We start from the raw sequence: 27,297 nt of genomic DNA on the forward strand, positions 1-27,297 counted from the left end.
TGCACACACTAGATACAGACGTCATTATGGAACAAGCTGTCTGCACTTACTTCTCGCTGGCACTGGAACCTTCAATCTGGAACTGTACGCTGTCTTCACCCCATAAAGAAATGAGACACAAGGTTTCATGTTCAGAACACGCCATCTTGAACGCTAGTAAGCATGTGCGGCTTTCAGCCTAGCTTGGCTCATATTCACACGACGATTTGAAGCCGAGCTAATCCTGGCCAGCCCGGGTTGGCACGGCAAGTTATGGTGGGTCAGGCCAGTACAACTCGGGTCGGGTCGGCCCGCTTTCACACAATAATTTCATTCAGCATTGACCCGTGCAAGCACGAGCTGGCCCACTTACGAGTGCTCGTGTGAATTGGGTATAAGACTCTCACACCTGGTGCCACAATAGGCACCATCACCATGGCAACAGCATCCCTGCCTTGATGACTCGCTTGATTGTAATCATTGCATTGCCAGGCTCGCCGTCATTCATTACACCACTGTCGTCATTATGAATTTCTGTCTATAAGCATTTCCATTTCTCTTATGCATGTATAGTGATTGCAATATCTAGACCATATGGATATCTGTCTTACTTACATCATACTGATAAACCTATAAAATGCTGCCCAACATAAACAATAACCAATCCACTTGCCTCAGCATTTTCTTGCACTCTTTGCACCTGAAGCAGGACTTGTGGAACAACTTCCCGTCCACCTCAATCTTCTCCATGTGATACACAGTCTTCTCACAAACTTGACACTTGGTTTGAGCTGTAGACAGAAAAACACCACCTGTTGTGGTCACTCTCTATGACAGAAGATTTGCGCATTAGAGATAAAAGAGCTCACTCTCTTACTACATGTTCAGCTTCCTGCTTACTCCATAAATCATTGCTTAATCAAACGATAAATTGAATAAACAATAGCGAGTCAATACTACCACAGCATACGTAGAAAGATGGGTTACTTGTGAGCAAACAGACAAAAAACACTAGATTCGATCCAGTCTTTCCTTGCTCCTGCCGTTCCCTGTATGTAATTCCGGAGTGGAAAGAAACTGGTACTGTACCAAACTGCCTTCTTCTGGCGTCATTCACTGTGAGGAGATGCCTAATGCACAATCTTTGCATACTTTGAAGGGATAGTGTTACATAAACAGGTCCAAGGAACTGTTGAATGGTCAGCACTTGAATCATAATATTGTACATTGCTTTCCTCTCAACAAGTGAACTTGACAGTTTACATTGTAGGCTCATGCATGCCAAACAGTGCCTACTGCAAAATAGGCTTTCAAAAAAATAAGGCATCAAACCATTTCGTCCTTTTACATATACATAATGACCACGGCAGGTAAATAAACACAATGTTACAATCATATCAGAATCAGTCTCAACTCAAAGCTGACATTGGTAAGGTGGTTCACAATTTTCATCATTTTCATGAGTGTAGAAAACGTACGCTAGGAGGGTCTTGTGCACGCTTTCTTAATGATAATTAGGATCATTATATCTATCTTCTAATTTCAATAGCAAGCGATGCTTATGTGATGTCCTTCGAAAGTTCAAGAGATGCATTACTCAGGACCCTTACTAGGTAGTTAGACGGCTTTGAGTTGCAATCTTTCGATACAGTCTGGAGTCGTAATCCTGACTAAATCTGGGTATTTAAAGTAGCGTGGAGGTCTGCATTGAAGCTTTCCTAAACTTTCAGTCTTTGTTTACGTATTGCCTACGTCAACCAGCTGTTGTGCACAAGGATCTGCACTGTCTCTATCAACTCTTTATAAATGTCTTTGTGTTCAACGACGAACAGCAATCTCAAAAAATTGAAGCAAGACTGTGTGTGCCGGACAGAAAGAGTGTATACACAGTAGCTGCAAAAGACAAGGCCAAACTCTGCCTCACGTTCAAAGCAGCGAGGGGACAGATGGAAAAGTAGACGAAAAGATAGTAGTACTGCATCAATGCATTGCTGCATACTGCTAAGGTACTTACATTGTGTCAGCACATGATCAGATAATCGTCATTTTAAAATACACATTTAAGAGAAGAGGAGGAGGTAGCCATGCTTGTGAAACTGACGAAACTTGTGAACCACCTCTAATGTGGTCAGATATGTATATGGGCCAACAGTACAAAGCAATAACAAAAAAGTGTTTAAAATTACTTCGACCTGAAAAGAAGGCCTGTAAACAATGACTACATAGGCACCTGCTGCTGCGAAGAGTTTCTTGGCCAACAAAAGAAAGAATGCAACACAAGTGAATGCAACGTTCACACTGCCTCCACGAGCAGCCATATCATATAAATGACATAAATGTACAAACTTAATTGCACCAAAAAGGTGGTCTGGTACCAGTCTCTCTCTGCTCGAGAGTAACAGACGGGGAAGGGGGACGGTTGAGATGGCAAATGGTGGAAGAGGGGAGATAGTAGAGGCAGAGAGAGAGACTGGCTCATGTCTGCAAGTTAACTGGTACATGATGACCGAGTGTATTAGGTAAGATACCCAAACAAAAAGCAAACAGGTATATAACTACGTAACTACATAACAGCTGTAGTGAGAGATACCTTGCGACTACTGCCGTCTTCGCTTCCTCCATTCACTTTATTGGGTTCAACCTGAGTCGTTGACTTCTCTGTCTCTTCAAATGTCTTTCGAAGAACGGCTCTTCTACCAGCGAGTTCTTTCTTCCACTCGGGTAAAGACTGTAAGCAATTCATGTCTCATTTCTACAACAGTTAAAGTAGAATGCCATACATCCTCATCTTCAGAAGTTGTTTCAACTGTGTTCTGTTCTTCGGCAGTCTGTGAAGAAGGCTACAACACAAGACACACACAACAATCATTTCAAAAAATGTAAGTAGCCTAGGGGTCGTCCTTATTTCTCGGCATTTTCACGAGCATACAAAATGTACTCTGGGGGACGGGGTAAACACCAGGCATATGCTTTGGGGAAACGCCATTCTAGCGCATGCGTAGGACGTTTGCACCAGTAGTTCAATGGTATTGCACACAGGTTCGTGTGGTCAAACCCACAACAACTATGATAACATCTACTAGCAGTTCGCTGCACCCGTGTTAAGGAGCAATATCCAGGTTCTCTTGTCGCCTTGTGTCTTGATGAAGAATGTAGAGAAGCTGGCAAAGTTGTCCACCTGTGCGGACTCTATGCATACACCCTCTGTCAATGCCTATCACCATTTGTCAACGCTCTTGTGCATCTAAATAACAGTTACAGCGGCAAAGTGCTGTCAGGAAGGAACGTGAGTTTTGGAAAGTTGAAAGTGATGAGGAGGATTTCATTTTGAAAAAAGCTTTTTGAAAGCTAGAGATGATGATGAAGAGAAAAGTTATCAAGTATGGGCCTATTGTATTAAGTATGGGCCTATTGTATTAAGTATGGGCCTATCAAAGTATGTATTAATATTAAATCAGATTTCTTTGTACAAGCTTTCGGGGAAGGGAGTAGGAGAAAGAGAGTAGGGAAAGGAAAAAAGCATACATTTTATATGCTCTTGAAAATACCAAGAAATATGGACGACCTCTTAACGACATGTGCATTGTAATCTAGAGTAGTGAGTTTGAGTCAGTTCAATTTCAAATGCAAATCAACAAACAGACAAACCAAAGAAACATACAAGCAATCAAACAGGCAAACCAAAGAAACAGACAAACAAACAGACAAATGGACAAATTATAATATACCAAGAGGTGTAAGCAGACAGTGGGTACAAATTTAGTATATACCGAATAAGATGAAATAATGGCGGGTCATCTATTTTGGCAGATTAGCAGATTTTTCAGCGACTGCCAATATAAAATCCGCCATTAATTTGGCCACCGAGATATGTTGACATCATCACCCACGTGGATCAGCTATCTACTGGCAAAGTGGCAATACGTCACGTGAATGAGGCCACAAGATGGTAGGTAATCACTGTTTGCCGTCTGTTGTGCCTATGAATGAGAATGTGAGGCTACTGTATGGTGAAGCTGGACTGTCACGTGCTTCACGTGGGTCACGTTCTTTGCCTTGACACAGCAGTTCTTCGGCATCATTACGCAGTAGTTAAAGACCAGCAAGTTAGGGAAATGTGAGCCACAAACACAGATATCAATCACAAACTCCTCCATGACCCCATATGGTGAGACATATATCAGTTATCAAACAACAATGTCCAACTGCCAAAATAAAAATCTGCCAATATGCTTTGTCTGTCAATTTCTTAGCAAACCGCCAAAATAAATTCCTACGAATGTTTCATCTTATACGGTATGCCAAAAAAGTCGGGTAGAGTACTAAACAAGATTGCAACATTGTGACAACGAAAAACCTCTTCAGAAGCAGGTGGTGTCCTCTTTGGAATTTCACTGCTGTCAGAGTCCTGCCTTCCAGCTAGCTGAGCGGCTCGCTGTTTGGCAACATTACGCTTCCACTCGGGTTCCTGTATATTCAGGCAACAAAAACACACAGTCAAGATTCCCAGCATTAATGTGTCTATAGACATGATACACCTTGGGTTCAACATGGCCAAGGTCTTCAAGAGGCGAAATTTCATGAGATGAACTACGAACATCACTCTGTACACAAAAAAAATTTTTCTTTCATCTATAGCAATAGCTCACTATAATACAATAACCATTGTCTGAGAACGCTGACTTCCTGCTTTTTCCTCCCATAATGCAGACATGCGCTTTGCCTATGTCCAAACAATACTTATAGTATATTCACTGCAAACAACTGATACACAAACAATAAAGAAATAAAACACAAAAACCATTCCTTTAAATAAAAACAACACAAAACTTTCAAACAACAAACTGACAAACAGACAGAGAAAAGTTTGTATTAAACCCTGCAACTTCCACATTACACTCGCTTGAGGTTGAGTCATGCTATGCCCTTGGATCCGTTGACGCTACTTGTGAATGTGGTAAGGGCATTGGAGAAGATGGCTACCATCCACCTCTTGATGTGAAAAACTGGTTAGTGTTTGGAGCAGCCGCCTAACAAAGCTAAATATGACACATCACAGAGAACAAAGAAATCGCTATGCCAATAGTGATAATTGACCAGAAAATCATTGCATGCGACGCTCAATGTGGCTGCGATATCAAACTTGACATTTCCATGGCCCATCCATGAGCACATCTCTCTGGCAGCAGTGGATGATGATGCAGGGGCGGGTGTAATGGAGACCCAGATATCATTAAAGTATGCCTACAAGTTGGATGTCTAGGGTCGCCCCTCTAACTGCATTGCACTGGTGATTGAAGACTTTGGTTGTTGTGGCCAACGTGCCATAAAATTTCAGCACCAGCTGTCCCTGCAGTCTGTAGATGAAAATGAAAAAAATGAAAAGAATAATAGCAGGGAGTTAAAGTCGTTCTGGCAAAGCTCCTTTCCGCTGTCTTAAAAATGCAATGCCAGCGTTATAGGCAGGAAACTGACAAACTGGCAAAGTCAAAAGATGTCTATTGTGAGTTATCTGTTGCTAGTGAAGTAACTTTACATTGTAGTGTGCCGCCCTTTTGGGGGCGATTGCCAATAGCCTGTAATAGCGTTGATTTATTCAATATATAGACAGATAAACAGACAGACAAACAGACAGACAGACAGACAGACATACAGTTCCAACTCGAGGTCTTGTAAAATCGTCTTCCTCAGTTGGTGAGAATAACTCCTGCTCTTCTGATTTGTCTTCGACTGAACTACTTCGCTCTGGTGTTGACCTTTTCTTCTCTCGTAGCTGAACAGTTTCTCTCTTTGGCTCTGGTTTGTCAGTTGGCTTACTATCTTCATCAGCTTTGATTTTACTTCCGCTGAGTTTTGATCTAAAAAATCGTGGCCTAAACAACATTTCCATTTGTTAAAAAATTCGATGCATTAGTAATGATTCAGATACTTCTGTGATGCAACTTCTGGCTTTGGACCAGATGGTGACACAGCCCTAACAACACAAGCAAACTGTGACTTCATACCAATACTGACACACCACAAGTAGATCCAGTAATGCACAACCTGACTGCCTCAAATAAAGACCAACATTTCATTAAACATAAGATATCAAAATACAAATAAGTTACTAGTTCTTGCGCAGAGCACTAGCATGGTTTCTGTTGACAGCAAAGATAGTCTTTAAATACAGTGCATGATATGACAGATATTGACAAACAATACATTACGTAGCGGGAAAGCAGGCCTCCACATAACTGCAGCTTTACTAATAAAGAATCTAAAATCAAATTATACTGTAAAATAATTAATACACAGCTACATCATGCCTCTTGAAATACTTTGCAGTAAACTGTCTTGTTACTTTTACAAAATTGATGTTTAGGACAACAAGCCAAATCTACTGTATTTTCTTGACACAAAGAATTGAATACGACACCTACTGCTTAGCAGCAGACACTGGAGCTTCTGTTTTAGTAGGAGATGGCAATCTTTCATTTTTCCTTTTCAATACAGGTGACTCAGGTTTACCACGGCGAATCGCAGGAGAGCCAGACCTAAACAGAAATATCAAAATATAAACATTGACAAACACAAAATGATACACAAGAGCACAAGATATCCATGTGTAAGTTGCACATGTGTAAACAAACAAATATAATAGCACAAGAGTAGATAAACAAATTATACACAAACAGACACAAACAGAGAAAGAAACAAGAATAAACAAATAACAAAACAGATAACACACATGCACACACACACATATGAGCAAGTACACAAATACATAAGTATACAAACAAAGAGTATACAGCAAGTTAGGCAACACAGACCTGCACACAAGTAGCTGCTACTTGGAAAAGAAAGCATAACATACAAAAGTAACAAACAGAAAGAAATTGCTATAATCGTACTTTTCCTTTCTTGGCGTCTTTTCTGCTTTCTGTAAGATAGAACTAAAATACAATAATTAAATAACAAACATTAGTATTATTTCAATGACAGTATTGCCTGAAATTACAACAGACAAATGTCCACATCACACATACCTGTCTTTCGATGCCAGTCTCTTCACTACTCTCTCCACAGATCGTTTCCTCATTTCTGAAGGCTCAGTTCTGCACACAAACATGTAGTCAATATAAACAAGAAACATGTATAAAACAAACACACACACACACACACACACACACACACACAACTGCAGCTTGCTAATAAAAACAGGTAAAGTAAGTGCACAACACAACACCAGAATTTTTATCTGTTGCCTGTCTGTCTGTTTGTCTGTCAAAATTCAATTTTTCAACACTGCAATCTGTGTACACCACAACTAAGCAACACTACTGTCCCAGTCTAAAATAATGAACTACTAATAGTTCTACAGAAACTAACCCAAAAGAGCTGTATAACAAAATGGATTAAGCCCGGTTCACAGTACGATGCTGGCACGAGCGTTGTGCGAGCGTCCTGGATGCTGACAATGAGCGATCGTCAGCTTCGCACTGTAAATATGTCAGCATCTGCGACACTCGTACAATGCTAGGCGAACATCCACGATGCTGGAATTAAGAAAAGTTCTAATCGAGCGTCCTAGCCAGAAGTGACCCAGCGTCTGATGACATCACGTGCTCCGTTTCAACCAATCGAAAGTCAGTTACTGGAAGTATACGGGATATTCTATTCGTTCACATGGCATCGATCATTGATTCGTCGATGGAAGTTTTCATGGAGTGTGTGCGTGGTTTTCCCTGCGTTAAGGAGTACAAGGACATAAGGATGAAAGAAAACGCTTGATCGAGACTACGGCGCAGCAGCGCAACAAAAGCAGAACATCATTGTCCATGTCTGTCACAAGTACATTGTACACACGTGGTTACTTTGCAGCGTCAGACCACCGTTGCAGTGTGTTCTTTGTGTGAAGGACACTCGTCAGACGTAATACTGTGAATGGTCCAGCGCCAGTGTCTTCGCTGACGCTCATGTGAGCGTCCTTGTCAGCGTCCAGGACGCTCGCAGGACGCTGTGCCAGTGTCGTACTGTGAACCGGGCTTTACATAGCTGTTTAGTCCAGTCACTCAATGTTCTTTGTTAGTTCTGGCAGTCTGGATATCTTCCTTGAAATGATACTGGCATGCAACTTTCTGCCATAATCTATCTGCCATAATGTTCATACATCAATGGGATAACTGATGAAACATGCCTTCCTGGTAGCTGTTGGGAGCCATACTATCTGTAGTTTATGTCCTTGCTTCTGTCTGTCTGTCTGTCATGAACCTGTCTGTCTGTCATGAACCTGTCTGTCTGTCAGTGTGTATGTACAGAGATGCAATGCAAGAGTGATCAGTGAAAAGTGTATAAGTTGACTCATGAACGACGACTTCTTATATGACAGAGACATTCAGCATTACGTTCAAAGATCTAGAAATTCTAGAACTGTTACCATATTCGACATGATCATGTAACAATGTTCATCAAAGAATAAAATAATCTGTGCGTGTGTGTGTGTGTGCATGGGTGTGTGCATGTGTGTGTGTGTGTGTGTGTGTGTGTGTGTGTGTGTGTGTGTGTGTGTGTGTGTGTGTGTGTGTGTGTGTGTGTGTGTGTGTGTGTGTGTGTGTGTGTCTATCTGTCTGTCTGGTCGGTCTATGTGTCTGGCAAATGTAGACAAGTACAGAAAATGATAAATCTAACTGTCACTGTAGAAAAACCACAAACAAGCACAGGCATGTAGAGTTACAATGTCAATACATGCATGTAAGGTAGGTAAGATACAAACTAAAACGACTTACTTGACATCTGAAACTTTGCGAGCAGATACTGTTTCAGCAGATACAGGCCTATCACACAAACAAATTCACACACTTGACAGACAACAACGGATCAAAAATCTGCCATTTGAACAGTCACATCCCAGCCAAATGGACAGTACCAAACTACCGTAGACCGGAAATTTTGGCAAAAGTTTTAATTTGGCGATTTGGCAATTGGCGAGTGAATAGCCAAAATTAGAATTCGCCAAATTTGTCAGATGTTTCGTTGCGCATGCACACATCCGATGTTGCAAAATTGGCACTCCACGGGTACTTTCAAAAAATAGAATGTCCTTTGCTTCCGACGCCCTCAATGTGTGAACCATCTTCCTTGTCCGAAACGGGAAGTAGAACGAGCCATGACGTAAGTTGCATTCCGTCATAGAGCTCCGTATCCTCTGACAAGTCACGTGCACATGTGAACTACAAGTCCACACCAGAAGTAAGAGCCAGAATTGGGAGATATGCTGCATAAAACGGGCCCACCAGAGCTGCTTATTGCCTAATTAATATTTGCCAAAATTTAAAAAGACATTTTGGACCATCTCACCAAATATTAACGGCGCCAAGATATCCCGGTCTACGGTACCTCCCGAAGGGGCAAGTTCTTTCTAGAGCACTGGATGTAATGCTAGCTGTAGGTGGGAACTCAAAATCAAACCCAAACATGGTGACAGTAACTGATGGCATGTCACAGTTAGTAACCTTTCTACCTCAATCAGGACAAGGTACTCACTCATTAACCAATCTAATATGCTTCAGACCAATAAGAAAACAGTGACAAAGTTATTGCCTCAGAAAAATTACGTCTTAAATCACCACTGAACTGAAATCTAAAACCATGATAGACCTGACGTACTCATTGCATGACATCACATTTTAGCCACCTGTGGTACAGTGCAGTACCCAAACAAGTAGAAATATGTGCGTGTTGACAGACAGACTGACTGACAGACAGACAGACTGACAGACAGACAAACAGACAGAAGGACGGACGTACAGACAGACAGACAGACTGACAGACAGATGGACAGACAGACAGACAGACAGACTAACAGACAAACACAAACACATGCACGTGTGCGCACACACACACACACACACGTGCGCGCACACACACATACACACACACACACACACACACACACACACACACACACACACACCACTTTACCTGACACATACAAATACGTGAGAGTCAATGATTTACTAAGACTGGGACAGTGACCGTGACACATAAAAGGTAACATACGTTGATTCTTTCTTCTTCTGAGATTCCAACTTGGTAATTTTCTCCTTTAGTTCACCTATCTACAACACGGTGAATAATGCAGTTAGAAAATACGATCACTGCAATCAGTACGCAACACATCTCATAAACCAACATTGACTTCCTTTCTTTCTGTTTACACTTACTATCAAAAACTATTTGGTTGTGTGTGTGTGTGTGTGTGTGTGTGTGTGTGTGTGTGTGTGTGTGTGTGTGTGTTGTGCATAAACAATAGTGTTGCTTCACCAAAGCCCACAATAATTCAGATGTCTTTCAATTATTCTCTTGTATACTTGCCTGTCTGTCTGTCTGTCTGTCTGTGTCTGTCTGTCTGTGTCTGTCTGTCTATGTCTGTATGTATGCCAGTCCATTCATCTGAACATCTGTCCGGTTGCTTATAATTAGTTTCGTCATCTATCGATCCATTGATTTGTTGATCTATTCCATTGTCTGTGTGCAAATACAGTAAAATCGCAAACTTCCTAAAAAGTTTTACTTACTTACGTTAATTAATGACACAAATCACAAGATTAAGGTTGTTGCTTGCTACATGCAACAACAAATACACTTACCTCTGCCACTTGTGTTCGACTCTTCATTGTCACTTCAGATAGCTCCAGAGCTAGTGCTTTCTTTTCCTTCAACAACTTTTCGTTAGCTTCTTTCAGCTCAGCCACCTGATCTTCCAACTTATGTTGCTTCTGACGAATGCTATGTAAATCACGTAGTTCCTCTTCCAGCTGAGCAACCTTGTCTTCCAACCATGTTTCTCTAGAACTTTGGATGTCATCCAGATCATCTCTTGTCTGTTCGTCATCTTTAAACTTCTTTCTTGTTTTGTCCTCATCGTCTGCCATTTCGACAGTTGCCTTCTCTTCATCCTCTTCATCGTCTTCTACCTGATGAGATGCCTCGTTTGTTGCCAATGTAGGATCATCAATTTCTTCTACAACGTCAATGATCTCGTAGCCTTCCTCTATGTTTTCATTTGAAATATGTTCCTCTTCTTGGTGTTCTGCCTTATCAGTAACTGCCGTTTCCTCAGGTATGGCTGCCTCTTCTTCAACAGCGGCTTCGACAACATGCTCAGCAGCTTCAATTTTTTGTGACTCATCTTCACGCTCAATCTGTTTCTCTTTCCTTGCCTGTTCCTCCAGCCTTGCCTGCTCCTCTTGCCTCTCCTGTTCCTCCAGCCTTGCCTGCTCTTCCAGCCTTGCCTGTTCCTCTTGCCTTTCCTGCTCCTCTTGCTTTGCCTGTTCCTCTTGTCTTTCCTGTTCCTCTTTCCTTGCCTGCTCCTCTTGTCTTGCCTGCTCCTCTTGTCTTGCCTGTTCCTCTTGTCTTGCCTGTTCCTCTTGTCTTGCCTGTTCCTCTTGTCTTGCCTGTTCCTCTTGTCTGGCCTGCTCCTCTTGCCTCAATTGCTCCTCCTGCCTTGCCTTCTCCTCTTGTTTTGCCTCCTCTTCTTGCTTCTTCTTTGCTGATTTCTTACCACCAAAAAGTTCATCACCTTCATCTTTGTCTGAAAACAATGGTTTAGGTAGAGGTTTTTTAGGTTTCTTCTTTTTCTCTGTCAAAGGCGATGCCTTCGGAGCATCAGGCAGCTTGCGTCTTGCAGCCGCAACAGGTGAGCTACGTGGTGATGAGGCAGAACGCTTATCAGCGACTGGAGCAGACTTGGCCCCACTTTTGCTACGAGGATCATGTTTTTTACCCGATTTCAGCTTCCTAAGTTGAGATCGAATTTGCTGGCGTTCTTCATAAGTCTTAGACTTATCATACAACTACACAAGAAAGTAACAGAGTTATATGATAAAATTAGCTAACATTGCAGAGTAAGAGAAAACTGAAGAATACGCACACAAATAAATACACAAAGAAACTCGTTCGAATGCATCATCCTAGTTGTTGAATTCTGATTTCGAGGAAACAATTAACTGCACTAACTGTTACAACAATATGATGTCAATACAAAGAGAGAAATAACAGTCAACAATTTCACATTACTACTGCACTGTGGCATGACAGAAATGCAATCTTAGTAAGCTAACTGACTCAATGCGTGAATGTAGCAGTTGGTAGGTACTTGCCCATGCCAGTTCTGTGTACTGTAGATACATGATAGCATTGCCCATGCAGGTATGTGTACTGCAGTGTAATTAGTCAGAATGCATGCAAGGATGTGTACTATTAGAGGGTGTACTGTTGTGTAATTAGTCAATGTTGATTAGTATGTGATCTAAAAACCTACGGAGACAAACACATAATCAAACAGATAAATAGACAGACAGACAGACAGACAGACAGACAGACAGAGGAACAAACACAGACAAAATGATCAAACACACAAACAAACCCATTGACAAAGACTAACAAACTGACATACATACATACAGATAGACAGACAGACAGACAAACAACCAAAGAGGCAAACTGATGAGACACACAAAGAAACCGACAGACCGACAGACAAACCGACGTTCGAAAAGAACGAAAAGACACACAAAATGAAGCAAGGAAGATGTCAAACAGACACGAGGCTACACAAACAGACGAACCAGCAAAGTGAAACGAATGTAAAAACATAAACCTGAGAACAAGAAAACCCCCCAAGGCCCGAAGCCACAACACAAAGCCTGTCCGACAGCCTCAACGCGCACCTGGTCCTCCAAAGCCTCAATTTCCGCTTCACGTTCACTACTAGCGGCAGGTCGAGCCATCGTCGAATCGTTTTCGTCTTCCTCTGTTCCGTTCGCTGTCACATGTGCTTCTTCCGGTACAACCTTATATACGGGATATCGATAAGGCGGGTCTCAACACCCGTATGTATGTAATGCATAGCGGTCTCACCTCGGATTGAGTAAGAAAGTCGTCCGTGTCGTCGTCTAGGTTGTCAAATATGGTCTTCTCTTTCTCTTTCGGTTTTTCCTGTTTTGTACCAAAGACTTCCTCGGCTAGGAAATAACAAACATGAAAGGAACAGATAAATTTAATGTAGGAAAGTCATTCAAGGTGGTTTCGAATAACACATTCCAACTGCTACTACATGCAAAATACAATACACAAAATATTGAGCAGAGAAAATTAGAGTTGACTCAGTCTCCGCCCTCGTCATTCCCCGGATTGAAATCCTCAGCTATAAATAGAGATATACGGGAACAACAGGGGCGGGGACGACTGGCTCAAGTCTAGAAAATAATACCTATAGACTAGTGTTATGCAATTATCAATATAAATTTCAAGACGGTTGAGTCTAAGTACGCAAAAAACTAGTTATTGGAAAGTATGTGTGTTATTACGGATAATGATTATGCATCACTTCCCACAATCTCATTCTACTGTCTAGGACACTTCCGTTGATAATCACCACTTCCAGCTGTCAGCAATACAAATAAGGCCTAAGGATGACGTCACCAAAGTTTCAAAGCGCCTAGTGTATTTACACTATGTGTGTACAATGTGCTACACATGCAACTCAAGAATGTTGACACCCAAACATCTAACAGGTTTTCTCTAAACCGTCAATTGGATCATTTTTTTCGCTTTGAAAAACACACGTGTGGAGTGATTTTCACATACTCTGAAGCGTCGCGTCGTTTCGTTGGCTCTAACTCGAGAACGTGTCAGCTCACGTGACCCACGTGCTCAATATTTACATTACCAACCACCACCTTCTAGCCCCACGACGCGTCGCGAAACCATTGGCACCTGGAGTTTCCACTCTTGCCGCACACTCGCACCTGACAGCACTCCTCTAAACGTGTCGCTAACCTCTCAATTTGTAGATCACGAGAATAGCATTAGACCAGCAGACGAACAAAGACAGACTATCTAAACGCACCTCGAAACCAACAAACTGGAAACCCGATCGCACTATCTAACCACACCGCTGAACGAATTAGACATAGAAAAGTCACTTTCTTTCTCTGCTCTAAACGATAGATTCCTACTCAGTAGCCTACAAGGCCACACAACATGGACAGGAGGATGAGAAGGAAAGGGGGCGGACCGACGACTTGGTAAAGCTTTCCTGGCAAACACACGGACACAGACTGTTACACATACCGTCGTCGATGTCGTCGAACAGGGTCGATCCTGACATCGTGCCCGAACTGCAACAAGACGAAGTAGAAAGAGAGGTAAGTGGGGGCGTAGTATGAGTAGATACCCACTCTGTTAGGCCTCGCCCTGTCACGTGTATGTGTGCTGATTGGATGAGGCACAAAGTGAGTAATATGTATTGTATACAAATATCCTGCTAAGACCACAGTTGTGACGCCGTGTTGATGTTTACTTTGAATAATAGCAAACGCACCGGCTTTTACTTAATTTAGAAAATCAAATACCGAGACGTCGTCAGCAACTCACCCTTCCCAATACCTCAAGACAAATAAATAAACTAGTAAATGAAGATGTGTTTACACCGTCGCTTCAGAGCTACGAGCGTGTGTGTGTGAGTGTGTTTGTGTGTGTCCATGTGTGTGTGTGTGTGTGTGTGTGTGTGTGTGTGTGTGTGTGTTGTGTGTGTGTGTGTGTGTGTGTGTGTGTGTGTGTGTGTGTGTGTTGTGTGTGTGTGTGTGTGTGTGTGTGTGTGTGTGTGTGTGTGTGTGTGGTGTGTGTGTGGTGTGTGTGTGTGTGTGTGTGTGTGTGTGTGTGTGTGTGTGTGGCACGTGTGTATATTTATAAATAAAAAAATAATAAATAAAAAAATAAATAATAAGTAAATAATAAATAAATAATAATAAATAAAAAATAATATAATAATAACAATGAATGTTGGAAGCATTGCACAGTGAACGCAGATATTGCATGGTAGCTGGGCATTATTCCAGGTCATCACACAACAGTGCTTCTTGGATCCTGTCAATCCTACATAAAGTCATGTCTTCTAGCTGTTGTAGAGAGCTTTGACGGTCTAATAATAATAAATTGAATAATAAAATAAATAATAAAATAAATAATAAAATAAATAACAAAGCAAATAACAAAATAAATAATAAAATAAATAATAAAATAAATAATAAAATAAATAATAAAATGAATAATAAAATGAATAATAAAATAAATAATAAAATGAATAATAAAATGAATAATAAAATAAATAATAAAATAAATAATAAAATGAATAATAAAATGAATAATAAAATAAATAATAAAATAAATAATAAAATAAATATATAATAAAATAAATTTTAAAATAAATAATAAAATAGTAATAAATTAGAATAAATTCTACATCGTGATGTCAGCCCTACTTGCCGCATATGCAGTGTAGGCCTGCAAACAGTCGACCACATTGTGGCAGGCTGTAGTGCTTTGGCACCAATGGACTACACTGATCGACACAATCAGGTGGCCTCCATCATTCACTGGGATGTTTGTCGCCATTTTGGGGTTCCAGTGGAGAGCAGATGGTACAGACATCATCCTGATAGGCTTGTGGAGATGGATGACATTACTATGATGTGGGATACTACTATCCCCACTGCCAAGAAGATCAAAGCCAATCGTCCAGACATCTGTCTCACAAATAAGAAGACAAACACTTGTCTTCTTATTGATATCAGCTGTCCTGTTGATGGCAACATTGGCAAGAAACATGCTGAGAAGTTGACAAAGTACAGCGACTTGCAAGTGGAAATAAGCCGCATGTGGCATTGTCAAACACTGATGGTTCCGGTGGTCTTGGGAGCTTTGGGCACAGTGCACGCAGATATTGCACGGTGGCTGGACATTATTCCAGGTCATCACAACCTGCAGCACTTACAGAAAACAGTGCTTCTGGGATCTACTCGGATCCTTCGTAAAGTCGTGTCTTCTTGCTAGACAGCCGTAATGGTCTAAGTACTTCTGAAGCAGGTTTTGCTTCCGGTACTTCTAATAGACTTTACAAACCACACTAATCTGGTTGAGCACAACATATACACAAAAAATAATAATAAATAATATTATAAATAATAAAAATAACAAAAATAACTAATACTGTATGTATATACTTGACAATGATTGGGAAAATCTAGATAACATCAGTGATCACCTTCTGCAAAAACAAAATAAAAATAATAAAATAATAAAATAATTTCTTTTAAATTGGTTATAGTATGGTTGGATTATGCGTAGCATGATATATCAATAGAGTTGTTGTGTTCAATAACAATAATAAATAAAGTATAATAGCAATGATGACAAATAAATATCAACTACAAATACACGTCACGTGACATTCCAACATACGTAATAAAACCTCTTCAAAGTATAAAACGAACAAATCTATACAATTCTCTTTGTCTTCTCATGACACACCGACTACGGACTGCGTTGACACATTGATGCAGATTCCCAATGCGCATGCGTGGTACTTCCCGTGATCTCTCGCCTTCGCACAAACTGAGAGGAGAGACAGCAGTGAGAGAAATGGCGGCCATGAATGGGATTAACGGCGAGAGACACGACTTGGTGGCGATTCTCGACGCGGGGGCCCAGTACGGCAAGGTGATCGACCGGAAAGTGCGAGAACTCTCAGTAGAAACGGAGATTCATCCTCTCCACATCTCAGCTGAATACTTGAGAGCAAAAGCCTTCAAGGCTATCATAATATCTGGCGGTCCAGGCAGCGTCTACGCTGAAAATGCGCCTACATATGATCCGGGAATGTTGAGATTGGGGATACCCGTATTAGGCATCTGCTATGGTCTTCAGTTGATGAACTATGAATTTGGAGGTATCATAGAGAGGAAATCCGCTAGAGAAGACGGTCAGCATGAAATCGAAGTGGACACGACTTCTCGGCTGTTTCAGGGATTGAAGTCGAGACAAAAGGTGCTCTTGACGCATGGAGATTCGATCAGCACAGTTGCCGACGGTTTCAGGATAATTTCTCGGAGCGGTGACATTGTGTCGGGAATCGAGGACTCCCAGCGTCGTCTCTACGGCGTCCAATTTCATCCCGAAGTCGATCTGAGCGAACACGGCAAAGAAATCCTGCGAAACTTTCTATTCAATTGTGCGGGTTGTGTTGGCAACTTTACTATGGTCAATCGGGAGGCCGCGTGCATAAAGGAGATTCGAGAATTTGTTGGAGATCATCGTGTACTCTCGTTGGTCAGCGGAGGAGTCGACTCGGCTGTCTGCACGGCTCTGTTGCACAAAGCTATCGGACGCAGTAAAGTCATTGCCATCCATATTGACAACGGATTTATGAGGAAAGACGAGAGCCGGTGTGTTGAGGAGTCATTGCAGGCACTCGGAGTTGACTTGAAGGTACTTCACGCTGCACAGACGTTCTATAATTCACATACGACCATCGTGGACAAGACGGCACCCGATGCCACACCGCGCAAACGCCGAACAAAGGCATTGAATATGACGACGAAACCGGAAGAGAAACGGAAGATCATTGGAGACACGTTCGTTCGTGTGTGCGAGGAGTTCCTCCGAGGGCTGGATCTCACAACAAAAGACGTCTTTCTGGCGCAGGGTACGCTTCGACCCGATCTCATCGAGAGTGCATCGTCGATTGCAAGCACTAAGGCAGATGTCATAAAGACACACCATAATGACACCGAACTGATTCGAGCATTACGTCAACAAGGCCACGTCATTGAGCCACTCAAGGATTTCCACAAGGACGAAGTTCGAGTTCTCGGCGTCAGTCTGGGTCTCCCTCAGGCTGTCGTTCAACGTCACCCGTTTCCCGGTCCGGGATTAGCCATACGTGTTATATGCGCCGAAGAGCCATACACGGGTGGCGATTTCAAAGAGACGGAGGTCGCACTCGGCATTCTAATCAATTTCTGTCGAGCTCCGCACACTCAGCTTTTGCTACGTTTGAAGCAAGCGACGACGATGGAGGAACAATCGTGTCTAATGAGCATTAGTTCTAAGCTCGATCTCAAGGCGAACTTACTACCGATCAAGTCGGTCGGCGTCCAAGGCGACTGCAGGACATACAGTTATGTAGCTGCTATAAGCAGCGATGAACCACCGTGTTGGTCGTCGCTGTTCACGTTGTCAAAATTGATTCCTCGTGTACTCCACAATGTCAACCGTGTTGTATACGTGTTTGGGTCGGCCGTTCATCACCCGGTGGAAGACATCACTCCGACGCTTCTCACGTCCGGCGTCCTTAGCACTCTTCGTCAGTGTGATTATCTCGCACAGGAAGTCCTTCGTATCTACAACCAAGTCCAACATGTTAGCCAACTCCCGATCATTATGGTTCCAATACATTTCGATCGTAATCCCGAGAGCAGGGAGCCGTCGAGTCGTCGTTCGATCGTTATTCGAACTTTCATCACTTCGGACTTTATGACGGGAGTTCCGGCCATACCAGGCGAGCATATTCCCGAGCATGTTATCTTTGAGATGCATACAAAGATAATGAAAGTGCCGGGGATATCACGAGTCTTGTATGACTTGACAGCGAAGCCACCTGGTACAACAGAATGGGAGTAGGAACCTGACATTGTGCTTTACCACATTATTTTATCTTTGTTGAGCGACAGTCGTGACTTGTTGTATTGTAATTATGGTGACTTCTATTTATAACATGAAATTTGCTTTGCATGTGTTATGTCACAATGCTTGGAAAGACAATGGTTGTATAGAATACTTGCAGCTTGTGTGTCATTGTGTGCCTTCAAAGACTGGTGGCCATGTGAAACTGTTGTAACATATAATGTGTGTGTGTGTGTGTGTGTGTGTGTGTGTGTGTGTGTGTGTGTGTGTGTGTGTGTGTGTGTGTGTGTGTGTGTGTGTGGTGTGTGTGTGGTGTGTGTGTGTGTGTGTATGTGTGTGTGTGTGTGTGTGTGTGTGTGTGTGTGTGTGTGTGTGTGTGTGTGTGTGTGTGTGTGTGTGGTGTGTGTGTGTGTGTGTGTGTGTGTGTGTGTGTGTGTGTGCGTGCGTGTGTGTTTGTGGGATTTGGTCTACCAATTTGATTTAAAAGGGCGGACGAATGGCATGCTAAAGTACCATATCAAATTTGAGGTTAGGCATGTTGTGTGCCGGAAATTGCAAACGGTTGTGAGGTAACGTCAGCCACACCTTGCAAGGTGTCTAGAGACGGTTACTACACAGTCAATCTTGTTATTATCCTCTCGCTGCTTGCCGACGTGAGTACACACCACGCGTACGGTACAGTGATGCTACATTTTGTGCGTGAGACTAGACTTCAAATGTAGAGTATCTTGAGTGGAACTGTGATAGTGTAGGTATAGAACACTGTATGGCATCTTGTGTACTCCATGGTCTCGACCTTTTGCTATGCGTATGGTGTATCTATGAGTAGAGCTCGTCTGAGCTTATTTGTATGATTCTTTTGGCGATTTACAAGCGCTGGCTGACAGAGTGTTTTACTTGTGTCTGATGAGTCAACCCGGGTACGTCAGTGCTAGCGCTTCGTGGTGAGACAGGCTTCTTCCTCTCGCACTTCAACACCCTGCTCTCTAACCTAGGAGACATCAATTGCAGGCAGTAATTGTCTCGGTGTTCTATCCGTGTCTTGACTGGTTGGGGTCTCTATAACTTTTTTTTTTCTGTTTACATTGGAAACAAGACGTTGCGGGGTGTCAGCGCTGTCATGTTGCTATTTGAAGTCTACACGTGCATGGCTGTTGGCTGCCCGTTTTGTTCATTCTATGCTTTCGTTTGTTTAGTTGTTTGTGCTGAAAAAGAAGAATGAGTGTGGAAGTGGTGACCGGCAACTTTGACTGTGGAGTCAAAAGGTGAGTGAACTGCGCATATCCGTTGTCAACGGCTTCCTAGGGTCTGCATGTCTTTCCTTTCGTGCTGTTTTCAGTCCTGCTGGGTAGTTGTATTACTAGATGTTGGCTTTATTATCAAGAGCGGTGTGGTAATTAAATGAGGTCTGAAATATAAGGTCTCTGTGTGGCTAGAGTGCACGTGGGGTGGAGGGCAGGGCACGCGTCAGTGTGATTATCTCATCTTTGACGTCAGTCATCTCTAATAGTTGATATATAATTGGTTTCACATTGTGCATTGAGCGCTGTAGAAAGCAGAGCCTCGTTGTACTGCATGTACATGTACATGCTGCCCTACCTACATGCATATATGCATGCACACACACGCCATGTCTGAGATTGACTGTACATTCCTGCTGTGTCTCTGCGTACTGATCCAATGGTCATGCATGCAGATCTTGTCTAGTATACTTGATATACAAAGTAAACTGTCTCTGCTAATTAGCAAGTCTGACCAATGGTTTGGACTGTTGTTGCGCGTGCCCAGTTCTACGTGCACAATAGATATCTACCAGTAATTTGCCTACCATTTTGTTTTTAATTAACTAATTATTATTATTTGGTCAAACTTCAGTGATTAATTGCTGCAGTAAAAGACGAATCTCAAAGTTGAATGTAGGATACCAATGGAGACCAAGTTTACTTAGACAATCACAACATTAATTAATGTTAATTAACCTGATTAATTTCAGTGTTTTTAAGATTGATTCGAATATGCTCATCGTTTCTGCATGATGCTTAGAGTAGATACACAAACACATGGTTTTCTACTTGTCTAAGTGCTCGTCTCGGTCATACAAATGACTGTTCCAAATTAGAGCAGACAGAGGAGCACAACTTAGTAATAGCATGTAGCCACAGCGAAATCGACAAAATTTCAAGGCATTATCAGGGATGGCCAAATGCGGGGGCGTGACCTGTTGGGGTGTGATTGCTATTGACATCTTTAGTTGAGTATAATGATCATGTATACAGAGGCTGTCTCTGTCTCCACTGTCTGGAGACTCCGAGGTCAACGCATGCATACATGCACTATAGGGTTCTGGCATGTGTCAGCTTCCGTGTAAGTGTGTAGTGAAGACTGCCATTTGATTAAACTTTAATTAATTAAATTTGATTAAATTTCTAGGTCATTTTTTGATTATAGCTATACAGGGACGTAGCCGCCCGTCCGGTCGGTCGGGTTTCAACCGAATCATTTTTCAATATTTGTATACTTTCACCAACGGACCATTCCCAGAAACTTCTGGAATAGGGTGTAGCTGATTAAATAAAATTTTATTTAATCACTCTAAGACAGCCCTATATCAAGCGCCTGCAGACCAACAGGTCAGAACGCATACAGCTCGTAGACCTGTTCATTCTGGTTTTAGAATATCAGATAGTAACAGACGGTGTTCCTTCTGTCACCTCTATCTAATGCCTCATCACCCTATCAACTTGTTGTTTCCTACTAGACCCTTCTGGGAGTCTAAGAATTAACCATGTGCTGCATCGTACTTTGCACAGACCCAATGCATGGTTTCATACTTGGCCGCCTTTTCGTCAATGATGCTCAAGACGTTGCATTCTATCACTACATTACAATTGTTACACAAGAAAAATTATGTTTTGTATCTGTGTGCATATGCTTGTCTGTGCGTGCTTGCTAATTTTCAACCGGACCACTTCCAAACTGCCGGCTACGACCCTGCTATAGATAATCTGTTCAACTGCACAACTTTATGAAACAACAGGTTAATATATATAATTGATATATTAATATGTATATATAAAAGTTTTTGGATAAGAAGGCGTGACAACAGACAACCTAGAGCTTGTACGGCCCCTGGTGACTAAAGCCTTGGCCATCCCTGATTATGGGTGAGCTAAGTGCTTCGAATCAAATAGTTGCAAACATTGTGAAGGGTTAGGATCCCTTTTACTTATAATAAGTAAAAGAGACTTCACAAGAAATCTAATGTGTGTGTGTGTGTGTGTGTGTGTGTGTGTGTGTGTGTGTGTGTGTGTGTGTGTGTGTGTGTGTGTGTGTGTGTGTTAATTCACTTTTCATTGAAAACTCTACAAATTGTCGTTTAAAAATCAAGATATCAGACAAAAATCGAATTTTGTCAAGATGGTGGCCAGACTGAACCTGCATGTCTTTAATGCCTTGTTGGTATGTGTAGCTGTGATTACTACTACTGTTTGTCACATATAGCATACTGACAACCGTCAAATCAGGAGAGGACTTAACCCAGCTTACATCTCTCGAGTAATTTCCAATTGTACATACACAGCATTTCTGTTGTTTAATTGTCAGTTAAAATTTTGTGTAGTGATACATGCTGTACTCTTAGTGAGTCGAAACGTGCTGGTTTACAGACTAAGCCGTCATTGCCTCCTAAGCCACATGCTAAGGCTGCTGCAAAATCAAAGAAGTTGAATGGCGTGGAAAGGGATGCGGATGACAGCTCAAAACAACAGGGCGATGTGAAGCTCAGGATGCGTGACAACACTAGACCAACTCATGGGGCGGTAATGTAGCTATTATGTAGCTGGATCGTGTGTGTGTGTGTGTGTGTGTGTGTGTGCATGTGTGTGCATGCACGTGAGTGTGTGTGTACATGTGTGTGTATGTGTGTGTGTGTGTGTGTGTGTGTGTGTGTGTGTGTGTGTGTGTCTGTGTGTGTGTGTGGTGTGTTCCCGGATGATTGATGGTGGTGCACGTATTTCGCTGAGCTCCGTGTTGCTTGCTTCTCATGACTCCATCGATTACGTTCTGGATGCACCCTGCGAGGCTTGACGTCTGTTGGTTGTCCCGAACAGTCTATCAGCAGGAACTCGGTTTCATGAGAGTGAGTGTACGGTCTGCACAACCGGGCTTTCACTGAAATCTCTTCGTGTGCAAAACTTCTCTACATAACATCTCAGTCTATCTGCTTGAGTTCGATCAATTATGGATGATTCGGTTTCTTGCCAGCATTGTTTAGAAGACGTGTGTGTGTGTACGTCACTGTGTGTGTGTGTGTGTGTGTGTGTGTGTGTGTGTGTGTGTGTGTGTGTGTGTGTGTGCGTGCGTGCATGTGCGTGTGTGTGTGTGTGTGTGTGTGTGGTGTGTGTGTATGTGTGTCACTGTGTGTGTGTGTGCGCACGCACAAGGGTCTCACCAACATCTGGGTAACAATTACATCAAACATGGTGTTTTGTCGTCAGCTTTAACTTACTACATTCTGTCACACTGTTTGATTAAGTGAAACTGTTTTATCCTTCAATGTAGATTGGACGCCTTTCGGCCATGTGGGAAGACAGGGCAGCTGCGCATGCTCATCAATTATCTGTAATCTACGCTACGCAATTCATACATTGTTATTGATCTATAATTACTAACCTGAATGATTTCATTCATTGTTAGTGTGATAAACATGAGGTGAAAACGAACAGGAAAAAGAAATCTGTTAGTACAGTGAAATGTGGGGATATTTGTGAAGCTGATGAAGTTAGTACATTGAACGAGGACGCTGATGCAAATGGCAAAGACAGCGATGCTCTCAATTGCAATCAGGTTATGCATGCATGCACACACACACACACACACACACACACACACACACACACACACACACACACAAATTCCATAAAACATACCTTAGAAATACTTTTGCAATTCGTGAACACACACATGCATGTACCGTGTTGGGCTATGGATATAGCTTGAAGGGTTGGTGTAGGTACAGGTGGTGTCAAAGACACGACAACTAACTACCTACACCACAGGAATAGAAAAATTTGAATACACATATAAGCAACACCCTGCAGCTGCTGACAGATTCACACACACTTGACCCATCTCAGTATGCCCTGACATCTATAGTATGCTGTGCATCATGAGCACTATACAACAACAATAATTAATTAAATCCTTGATGTTCCAGGTTGATGTCGCATCAAGTGAGAACCAAACTGAAGACGCAGACTCTACAGATCTCGGTCAGCATCAACAACAGGTCACTAACTTCTCTTCTCAATATGATTAAGTCATACACTCACAGCATGACTTACTATGTTATGCCACCTGTAGAGTCAGCTGGCATCCACAACTAAGGAGGTGGCCACCACGCATGGCAAACCACGTGATGATGAGGAGATTAAACACACAAAGGGTGAGAACTCTAACACAGCGGCCATTGCAAGAAACGGCATCAACAAGGTAGCTCTTCGTATTAGTAGTCGTTGAGTGTATACGGCTGTTGTACAGGGAATGGTGATTGTGTACAGGAAGCAGCAAGACTGATGGCCACTATTGCAACTAATAAGACAAAGACGTGTGTAGTATGTGAGAAGGCTGTGTACCACATGGAGAAGTTAGAAGTAGATAAACAGCTGTTTCACAAGCATTGCTTTAAGTGCCAAGAGTGCAAAAAGACGTTGAGGTATTGAGTGTGGGTTTGTTCTCCTCCTCTTGCTCCTCCCCTTTCTGTCACCCGTACAAACAAACAGCAACACGCACAGACGTCAACAGACAAACAGACAAATAGACAGACAGACAGACTTGAGTCAATTAAGCTGCAGATAGAGATGGGGCAACTGCTGCACAAAGAGAATTAGAAAAAGAACAAAATACATAGTCAACTTAAGCTTTCTGGAGCATGCACCATCAATGATGTTTGCTTCCCTCTTTGTGTAATAGTTTGGTCATTGGGGCAAAGAAACCGATAGGTATATGTAGCAGCTGTCACAAGGTCATCGGATGAAGGAGTTTATGTGCATGCTTTTGTTGGACACGCTTCTCAATGACACTTCAATGGTGTAGTGCTAAGATAATTTCCAAGAAGATTTCCTATGCTAACTAATAATTGTAGTAATGTAGATGATTTGTGACTCAGTTTGTGTACATTGGATGGATACGTATAGTGGCCCTATAGGGACTACTGAACTCACACTTGCTGTTTGTCACTAGCTATTTCATCTAGTCTGTAATAGGAATCATGTTTGAAATATATGTAGCAGACAGACAGATGGATGGACACACGGGCAGACAGACAGACAGACAGATGAACAGACAAGCAGGCACGCACGTGCACACAAACACACACACACACACACACACACACACACACACACACACACACACACACACACACACACAAGCAGAGGAACATGCATGTGCACCATACAACTGTTGCTGACTTAGCAATGGCATCACTGAGAGTTCAAAACTGGGGATCAGCCACTGGGGTTATACAATATTTTCAAATGCATCTGTAAACGCACATGTCAGCGTGTGTGTGTGTGTGTGTGTGTGTGTGTGTGTGTGTGTGTGTGTGTGTGTGTGTGTGTGTGTGTGTGTGTGTGTGTGTGTGTGTGTGTGTGTGTTCTAGTCACCATCTAATTGCAATTGTTCACTTACAGTGCTGGAACCTATGCATCCCTGGAGGGTCAAATATTCTGTAAGCCACATTTCAAACAACTCTTCCGACTGAAAGGCAACTACGACGAAGGCTTCGGTCGACAGCAACACAAAACCAAATGGAACTAAAACACAGAAAATCTCAATCAACTGTCATCATCTATTGAACCTACCCAAGGTGTTAAATATATATAAATTATGTTCTATTTCCAATGTTGTACGTTTGTAGATGTAGATCAATATCTGTTATGATAAATCGGAAAAGAGATAGTTTGCTAACTACTTATATAACGTTATTTTCTTGTGTCAATTAGTATCATTCAATACTTGATTTGTATGTTTGATATGAATCGGTAAATTCGAATTGTACTCATGTGACAAAATACAAGAACAATAAATGTGAAACTGTTGTTGTACAAAGTAGGGTGAGGAATTTGGGTTACAATTGCTGATTTTTGCGTATGCTGGAGTTACATCGGTAGGAAGCATACAGCACTGTACACACCAGAGTGAGCAGGTAGACCATACACACACACACACACACACACACACACACACACACACACACACACACACACACACACACACACACACACACACACACACACACACACCACACACACACACATACACACACACACACACACACACACACACACACACACAAGCTGGCGGAATAGCTAAAGCCAATGGTCAAGTATCTCGACAACTAGGAACCCACTGCATGCTAGTCAATTTATTAACGCCTTATCTGTGACTACTGAATAAATAATCAACTCACTAGCAGTCTTGATAATTTGAATCACTACTCACTCACACGGAAGCTACTAAGGTTTGCCAAAACCGTATGGTTGCGTACGCATGCGTGGACCTCGGAGTCTCCAGACAGCGCAGACAGAGACAGTATGAGACAGTATGAAACTTAGAAACCCTCTGTATAATTATTACTCAAGTAAAGATTTTAATGGTAATCAAGTCCAACAGGTCAGAAGCCGCATTTGGCCGCATACACTTTAACTATTATCTTAACTAATGCGCGCATCTCTCTGTACCTCGAGGCTGCGGTCACATGTCATGCAAGTCTTCTGGGTACACTAGCTGGTACAGTAACACACCTACTGTACTGTACCAAGAAATTTTTTAGTTAAGAGAGCCTATGCAGTACGAACAATCTTGTACAACATAATTATAGGCTCTTATTGCATTTGGAAGTAATGCAGTGTCAGGCAGGAAAGTTAATGGGAGGACCCGAACGGGTCCCTTTGCCCCCACGGTATGGTACATTGAAACCTATTGGTAGACGTATGGAACTTTTGTTGCTTGCAAGTAGCTAATGGATGATGTTGCAGTTGACTCGCTTGATTCACATTGTCATGTCATTTGTGTGAATGCTGCTGTCACAGACTAAATTTCTTAACCCAACCATATATTCTATTAAAATCAAAATGGCGGCACTCTGTTACACAATTCTTACGTTCTCCAAATGCAAGGGAGTTTCCAGCGTCAATAAAGACTAATCGTGAATTTTAAGTTAACGCAAGAGTGTTGATTTTGAATTGACTTTGCAACTGAAACATTATTTTAAAAAGCAAGCGGCTCTGTAACGCAAGTAACTCGTTGCCACATCGTTCCTACCACCTGTTGTCACAGCGCGCTGTTGTCACTCTGTTCCAGTAGATCATGTTGAAACAACCAACGTTGTGAAACCACTATTTACATTTGACTTGGCAGCGGTAGGAAGTTGCGTTAGAATCTAGAGGTCAACCATGATGTAGTCTACACGGGTTCTTTCGTACGGTGCTGTGTCCGTCTTCAAAGAGTCTGTGACGGTAAAGCGGAGTATCTACTGGTGCGTTCACCTAGACGCTTTATTCCCACGTTAATTAACTAACTCTAACTAAATAGAGACAGCTAGGCATAAAATCTGTGCGTTCACACTGACCTACGTACGTCACTTCGCGATAGGTATAGGTCGGTAACTCCGTTTCACTGGATGATGACGTAATGGTAGTGCACTTAATTAAAATGGTGGCGGGACACTTGAATTTTCCGGCAAAGTCCCGAAAAGGTAAGCCTTGTCACGTCCATGGGCCATTCTAGGTCGACTCTGTAAAAACA

At 42.2% G+C, this 27,297-nt stretch overlaps 3 protein-coding genes across 6 annotated transcripts in view; 2 read left to right on the plus strand and 1 right to left on the minus strand.

Moving 5' to 3' along the window:
- Positions 1–14,213, minus strand: part of LOC134189295 (trichohyalin-like) — a 15,636-nt gene extending 1,423 nt beyond the window's left edge. The window contains exons 1-17 of one of the 2 annotated variants that reach the window (XM_062657530.1): positions 14,098–14,213; positions 12,883–12,986; positions 12,693–12,815; positions 10,611–11,816; positions 10,021–10,079; positions 8,748–8,795; positions 7,008–7,076; positions 6,873–6,914; positions 6,402–6,515; positions 5,909–5,953; positions 5,633–5,852; positions 4,643–4,702; positions 4,518–4,583; positions 4,337–4,447; positions 2,760–2,819; positions 2,570–2,707; positions 653–807 (exon numbers count right to left, since the gene is read on the minus strand). In XM_062657530.1, the coding sequence (XP_062513514.1) occupies positions 653–807; positions 2,570–2,707; positions 2,760–2,819; positions 4,337–4,447; positions 4,518–4,583; positions 4,643–4,702; positions 5,633–5,852; positions 5,909–5,953; positions 6,402–6,515; positions 6,873–6,914; positions 7,008–7,076; positions 8,748–8,795; positions 10,021–10,079; positions 10,611–11,816; positions 12,693–12,815; positions 12,883–12,986; positions 14,098–14,134 (2,657 nt within the window). In that variant the 5' untranslated portion in view covers positions 14,135–14,213. The remainder of the gene's footprint in view (positions 1–652; positions 808–2,569; positions 2,708–2,759; positions 2,820–4,336; positions 4,448–4,517; positions 4,584–4,642; positions 4,703–5,632; positions 5,853–5,908; positions 5,954–6,401; positions 6,516–6,872; positions 6,915–7,007; positions 7,077–8,747; positions 8,796–10,020; positions 10,080–10,610; positions 11,817–12,692; positions 12,816–12,882; positions 12,987–14,097) is intronic. The other variant, XM_062657531.1, reaches the window with a different exon arrangement.
- A 1,929-nt stretch (positions 14,214–16,142) lies between these two features.
- On the plus strand, positions 16,143–18,714 carry LOC134188968 (GMP synthase [glutamine-hydrolyzing]-like). The gene has a single exon (XM_062657185.1). The coding sequence runs from the start codon at positions 16,375–16,377 to the stop codon at positions 18,484–18,486; it is 2,112 nt and encodes a 703-aa protein (XP_062513169.1). The 5' UTR covers positions 16,143–16,374; the 3' UTR covers positions 18,487–18,714.
- Positions 18,715–19,124: 410 nt separating this feature from the next.
- Positions 19,125–25,584, plus strand: LOC134188728 (LIM domain and actin-binding protein 1-like). Of its 3 annotated transcripts, none has more exons than XM_062656909.1 (10): positions 19,125–19,142; positions 19,686–19,754; positions 21,991–22,044; positions 22,109–22,307; positions 23,050–23,109; positions 23,185–23,334; positions 23,705–23,776; positions 23,851–23,979; positions 24,048–24,202; positions 25,182–25,584. In XM_062656909.1, the coding sequence occupies exons 2-10, from the start codon at positions 19,708–19,710 to the stop codon at positions 25,306–25,308; spliced, it is 993 nt and encodes a 330-aa protein (XP_062512893.1). In that variant the 5' UTR covers positions 19,125–19,142; positions 19,686–19,707; the 3' UTR covers positions 25,309–25,584. The 3 variants fall into 3 exon arrangements, with proteins under 3 accessions (XP_062512893.1, XP_062512892.1, XP_062512894.1); XM_062656908.1 differs by lacking the exon at positions 19,125–19,142 and adding an exon at positions 19,170–19,237; XM_062656910.1 differs by lacking the exons at positions 19,125–19,142; positions 21,991–22,044 and having other exon boundaries at positions 22,130–22,307.
- Positions 25,585–27,297: the final 1,713 nt, after the last annotated feature.

The sequence above is a fragment of the Corticium candelabrum genome, chromosome 13 (genome assembly GCF_963422355.1).
Source record: "Corticium candelabrum chromosome 13, ooCorCand1.1, whole genome shotgun sequence".
Taxonomy (NCBI): domain Eukaryota; kingdom Metazoa; phylum Porifera; class Homoscleromorpha; order Homosclerophorida; family Plakinidae; genus Corticium; species Corticium candelabrum.

What these genes read in the sequence shown, in the direction of transcription:
- LOC134188968 (XM_062657185.1), top strand. Translation starts at nt 16,375, where the DNA reads ATGCGCATGCGTGGTACTTCCCGTGATCTCTCGCCTTCGCACAAACTG.
- LOC134188728 (XM_062656909.1), top strand. Translation starts at nt 19,708, where the DNA reads ATGAGTGTGGAAGTGGTGACCGGCAACTTTGACTGTGGAGTCAAAAG. An exon ending in CTAGACCAACTCATGGGGCG is followed by an intron (nt 22,308 to 23,049) that starts GTAATGTAGCTA and finishes CCTTCAATGTAG; the next exon opens with ATTGGACGCCTTTCGGCCAT. An exon ending in TCGGTCAGCATCAACAACAG is followed by an intron (nt 23,777 to 23,850) that starts GTCACTAACTTC and finishes TGCCACCTGTAG; the next exon opens with AGTCAGCTGGCATCCACAAC.